The 5,317-nt window shown below is 44.4% G+C and overlaps 1 protein-coding gene across 1 annotated transcript; it reads right to left on the reverse strand.

Moving 5' to 3' along the window:
• Window positions 1-713: 713 nt before the first annotated feature.
• LOC123116469 (uncharacterized) lies at window positions 714-4,918 on the reverse strand. The gene is made up of 5 exons (XM_044537420.1): window positions 4,069-4,918; window positions 3,857-3,954; window positions 1,624-2,523; window positions 1,378-1,524; window positions 714-1,287 (listed from the first exon to the last, which is right to left on the reverse strand). Exons 1-5 carry the CDS (start codon window positions 4,100-4,102, stop codon window positions 910-912), a joined length of 1,557 nt encoding a protein of 518 aa, XP_044393355.1. The 5' UTR covers window positions 4,103-4,918; the 3' UTR covers window positions 714-909.
• Window positions 4,919-5,317: the final 399 nt, after the last annotated feature.

The following is a 5,317-nucleotide window of genomic DNA, read 5'->3' on the forward strand; positions in this document are numbered from 1 at the left end:
GGAACGCGACCTACCAACTGAGACATTAGAAGTAGAGATATTAGGAGTAGAGATATTAACAAAAGTGCAGATCCCGTCCCACTCTTCACTTTTTGACAAAAAACTTCCGAATAGCAATCTTGGTGAGTGATCTCGACCGGGTTCGATCGGCATAGCGTGTCGTTCCTTCAGGAGTGGGTGCTGAAAGGAAGGATGGCAAACCTCCATTGTCAATCGGCCGGAGCTGCATCGTCATTTGGATCAAAGCATGGACGAAATCGAGATGGTAGAGGTTGAGGAATTTGTAGGACGTGAGAGTTTAGGGTGGGCATCACGAGAACTCACCCATATCTTGGGAGACGGCAGACTCGAGGTGCAGTCGTGTACGTGCTTCAGGGGCTGCCACGTGCTATCCTCGCTGCCATCGCCTGTCGATGCCACTTCAGCGCCACAAGCATGGGACTGAGGGACGAAGGGAAGAGAAGGGAAGGAAGCAAGCTAATGACGTACCTATGTTTGGTATGTAATACCCTCCATTAAGAGTAGATATTTTCTTAAAATCTGTTATTTTGTTTCCTAATTAATGTGATTGACCAATTTAAGGTAACATTAATTAATTTAGAGATTGATCGTGATTGATTCTTTCACATAAAAACATTACTGAAAATAACTTGCACCAGCATGGAAAGTTATGGTTCGTTAAGATTTTTTTTTGTTGTGTGAGAGGGTGACGAGAAACTAAACCGGTGGGGTGGGGGAGGGACGAAAAAAACCAGCGAAATAAAACGGGTGGGAGGTGGGAGTAAGTACCAAAGAAATACCAAAAAAGACCGGGTGAGGTGGGACGAAAATAAAACCCGGAACGCGACCTACCAACTGAGACATTAGGAGTAGAGATTCTGTTTTACAAACTTAAGAATCAAATACGTCCTAAATGCCAACGGTATTACATTGGTTGCAAGGCTCCAAGACAATTAACTTAGCCGTGGAGGGAACCTTTCCTGCGATGTAAGCACGGATAGCCTCGAGTGCTTTAGGGGCTTCCACAAGAGTGGCCTTCCTTACAACTGAGCATTTGCTAAATCTTTTGTCAGAACACTTCAACCCACCATGAGTTATGTCGAGTATGAGGCACTCGAGCGATGGTGTATTCTCAAGAATATGACATGTGAGCTTAACCAGAAGCTTGGAGGAGCAGAAACTAGTGATCTTCACATGCCTCAGATTGTCGTAGCAGTGTCCCGGAGTCCGCTCCAAATGTGAGGGATCTTCAAAGATGGAGTCATGCTTCTGGCGTCTCATTGATGCCTGCAGATGGAAAAACAACACGCTTGAATTCATGGCTCTAAATGGTACAGTCACTAATAATTATCTCAGGCAGGGCCAGCAGTTGCTTACGTTTAGGCTGAAAGTCTCCAGGCAAGGAGACGCGTCAAGAAACGAAACCAACGAGAAAATATCATAGGTAGTAGGGAAGGTCCATCCAGTTATTGTCAAATATTTGAGGTGGAGGAATTTGCTTGGTAGCATTGGTGTACTGACCATCTGCATAAAAATTCTGTAAGATTAACCCTCTTACAATATAATAACTGAAGCTATATGCATATCGCTAGCCCATAGACACCAGAGTTTTAGAGTATATACCTCACCAGTCGAAACTATGTTAAGAGTTTCAAGATTTGGCGTACTTGACGGGAGCATGGCACGAGCATAATGAAGAACACAGGAATGTGATATGAAAATTGTCTTCATCTGTAGTGATTCTCCAAGAAATAGCTGTACTTGTTCACCGTCAAAGTGAAAACTGGAGATATTTGGGGCTTTGCTTTCAATCACCTGCAGCATGGAACACTGGGACACCTTCAGATAGCTGAGGCCCTGCAGCAGGGCAGGTATCTTTATGGAAATTATCTCACCGCAACTGGTGAGTTCCAATCGCTCCAAAGCAAAAGAACTGGAAAGAAGGAACCCCAACTCATCACTCTCGATGTTCACGCAACACAGATATAGACTCGTCAGGCTTCTCATGCAACCGAATCCTGCTGTGGGGCGGAAGGCGCAACCGACAAGGTCTAGCTCACGAATGGAGTTTCCACTGCCATTAGATAAAAGTGGGCATGGAAAGTTGTAGATTGCCTTTTTTGATAAATGATCACTTTTTGAATGCAGTATGAGGCTGAGTTCTTCTATGCCTGGTGTAACAGCAATCTGGAGCCAACCATCGAGACAGTAGCTGGTGTTGGCATTGTAAGGACCATAGAATCCAAGGCTGAGTGTCTTCACACCGGTGCTTGAGTGGTTTCTCAGAATGTGGTCAACTCTGCTGTTGTAATCTCCTGCTATTTTTCTCTGTGTACGTGCATTTTCCATGTAGTCCATCACTTCTCTTTTTCTGGACCATGCAGGAGGACCGTAGCCCAGTGTTTCCTTACTGAAGCTGAGGTTAGGATGGCACCTCCACGAACTTCGAAACGCGCGAGAAACACAAGCAGCACGCGGAGCATCTTTCAGTGGCAGAAAGTAGCATATATGACGCCAGATATCCTGCAAGCATAAGTAGAAAAGTTCAAGATTTGAATTGCAGAAGCAAAAGGTACTAAATACTAGATAAAACCTTTGTGTCTATGTCAGACTATAGTTTTCACTTCCAGTGAGATTTCGATGAATTTCAGTAGACACTGAAATATTTACCTATAGATAAAAATATTTCAGTTTTACACAAGAATTTAAATATTTTTAAAATATTTTCAGATATATTTTTGAATTTCAAGTGAATGTTTCAGTCCTTTGGCCAAAATGCAAACCAAAATCATTGAAATTCACTGAAATTTAGTAATTTCGGTAGGTGCCGAAATATTTCTGAAACTGAAATTTAAAAACCACTCAAACACAACATCGTAAACAGTGCAGATTCGTGTCCAGGACATGCCTAAAATTTTCCATGTAAGAAGAAAACACTTTTGGCTTCAGACACGGCTGGACTCTGTAGGAGCATGTGAGAAAGTGACCGCAGATTTAAAGCACATTTGCTTCAGATATCCAAGGTTGGGATCAGTGTTTGCACATGTGACAGATCCTAGGATTGTACAATTTGTTGCTGAATTTGAGCGGTGCTTACATGCTTATTATGATAAATTTAATCTTGTTCTCAAATTGAGCATTCTCTACTCCTGGCAAAGATACAGATGGATCTCAAGTTAAAGCACACTTGCATAAGATATCCGAGGTTGTTTGGCATCTTGGAGAACTAGTTGCTGCATTTCAGCGATGTTTATATGCCTATCCTTGACTGAAGTTTAGTATACAGCTTATGCTGAGCATTGTCTACTAGCTCATCCTAGTATATTTAACATTGTTCATCTTCTTTGATGCAGAAGAACTATGGTAAATCGGTAATATCAAAGCATAGGATGGTTTTCTTATTACAGTTAGCACAAGTATATTGAACACACATTATATCAATTATTTATAATTCAGTAGCAGTGGGAATACTGGGTAGCTCAATGATAGAACACATGGTCGTGCTACCAAGCAACCCAAGTTAAATTACTTTCCTTCCGCGAGACTAAGGACAAGCTGCAAAGGTTTCAAAGGTGATCTCGACAATAGTACTGGGAGTAAATGGAACACAAGATGCTGCCCTTGACAGGAAAAATAGTACACAGTCTACACATAAAAATATAAAGGGATGAGCTACTGGAAATAAAATTTTCCTACTGTTCCGAGGTCAAAAATGGAAAAGTTTTCTGCTGGAGAACTAAAATCGCAGCTAATAAGGACTGTAGCTGATTGCAGTCTACTCATCATACATTCAGGTAGCATATAGTGATAATCTACTTTCGTTATCGTATTCTGTTATCAGCGTTTCTTGACATACCTCCGGAAGGTGTGAGCCTGAATATCTTAACTTTTTGCCAATTTGAGAAGCATCCACTTGTGAGCGCTTTTCTTCAGCAAATGAACCAATTGATGCATCTGCAACAGCCAACAGGTCATCGTTATGGTAAGTAGGCACGGCAAATGAAGGAACACGACATGATTCAGAAAAAAAAATGGCATATATGCAGATAAAATAAGGCAGTGGCTTACGGCTGCCTTGGATTTGCCGGCGACGAAGATCCATGGGCCCAGACCAAAAATCCTCTCTTTTCCGCTCTGCCTCTGCCTCTGCGTCCTCTGACTCTCAAGCCCTCTATTTATCAGGAATCTATTTGCCCCAACCTGATCGGATTTTTTTCTTTTTTGAGGCAAACCTGATCGGATTCGACTCCAACAATAACAATACGAGACTATAGTGAGCCAGACATTGTAAAAACGCTTCGCTAGGGCTTCCTGGCTGTGGCGATCAGATGGCGATCGCCTTGCTGCCGCCGCCGTCGGACCTAACTCCGGGGGCGGGTGGCTCGCTTGCCACATGCCGGCCTCGGCCACATGGTGGTCCTGCTGCGGCTCTGTCCGCCCTTGCCTCGCACGGCCTCCAAGGTCGGAGCAGGCCCGCTGTTCTATCTACCCTGTCGTGCCCTAGGAGGAGTTCTGGAGGTACACGAAGCAAAGCTTCAAAACCAGTGGGAATCCCTCACACCTACGCCAAGCAAGATGGGAACTCAGAGTATATAGATCCAGAGAGGAGGGATCCGGCAAGGCACCAGAAGCCTTGTAAGCCACCAGATCGTCTTTCCCTAATCACCAAGTCGCCGCCGTGGAAGGAACCGGTGTCCGTGTTGGCGTTGCTAGCGCAGGCTGAGGGCCATAAGCCGGGCGAGTCCGAGGGGAACCTAGAGGTCGGTGGGGGCGATGATGGGGCAAGGCTCTTTCTTCGGTCATGGCAGACCTACATGCATGGAGTAACAAAACGTTTGGTAATGTTACAAGAGAGCTAGAAAAGTCTCGGTCTCGGTTAGAGGAACTAACGAATATGAATGCAGCTCGCCGGGAAATAAGAGAGGAGATGGATAAAATGAATGAACTTGCTTTGGCTCCAGAGATCAAGAATTGAGTGGTTGAAGGAAGGGGACCGGAATACAAAAATGTTCCACCGTAAGGCAGTGTGGAGAGCAAGGAAAAATAGGATAAAAAGTCTGACCGATGAGCTGGGGGTTGTTCATACAGATCACAATATGATGATGCAGTTGGTCAATGGCTATTTCCTGAACTTGTTTACGGCTGACCCTCATCTTGATCCAGGTGATGTACTCCAGCTCATCCAACCCAAGGTCACCCCGGACATGAATGACAATCTGTGTAAGGAGTTCACGGATGAGGAGATTTCGGACGCCATGTTCCAAATAGGACCGTTAAAGGCGCCGGGCCCGGATGGGTTCCCAGCGAGATTCTTCCA

This window comes from Triticum aestivum, chromosome 5B, assembly GCF_018294505.1.
Source record: "Triticum aestivum cultivar Chinese Spring chromosome 5B, IWGSC CS RefSeq v2.1, whole genome shotgun sequence".
In the NCBI taxonomy this organism is placed as follows: Eukaryota; Viridiplantae; Streptophyta; class Magnoliopsida; order Poales; family Poaceae; genus Triticum; species Triticum aestivum.

Bases quoted from the DNA above. Each gene is read 5' to 3' on its own strand.
- LOC123116469 (XM_044537420.1), bottom strand. From the start codon at position 4,102: ATGGATCTTCGTCGCCGGCAAATCCAAGGCAGCC. The intron at 2,524-3,856 runs GTATGTCAAGAA...TTATGCTTGCAG, and splicing joins CAGGCTCACACCTTCCGGAG to GATATCTGGCGTCATATATG. The intron at 1,288-1,377 runs GTAAGCAACTGC...TTCCATCTGCAG, and splicing joins TGGAGACTTTCAGCCTAAAC to GCATCAATGAGACGCCAGAA.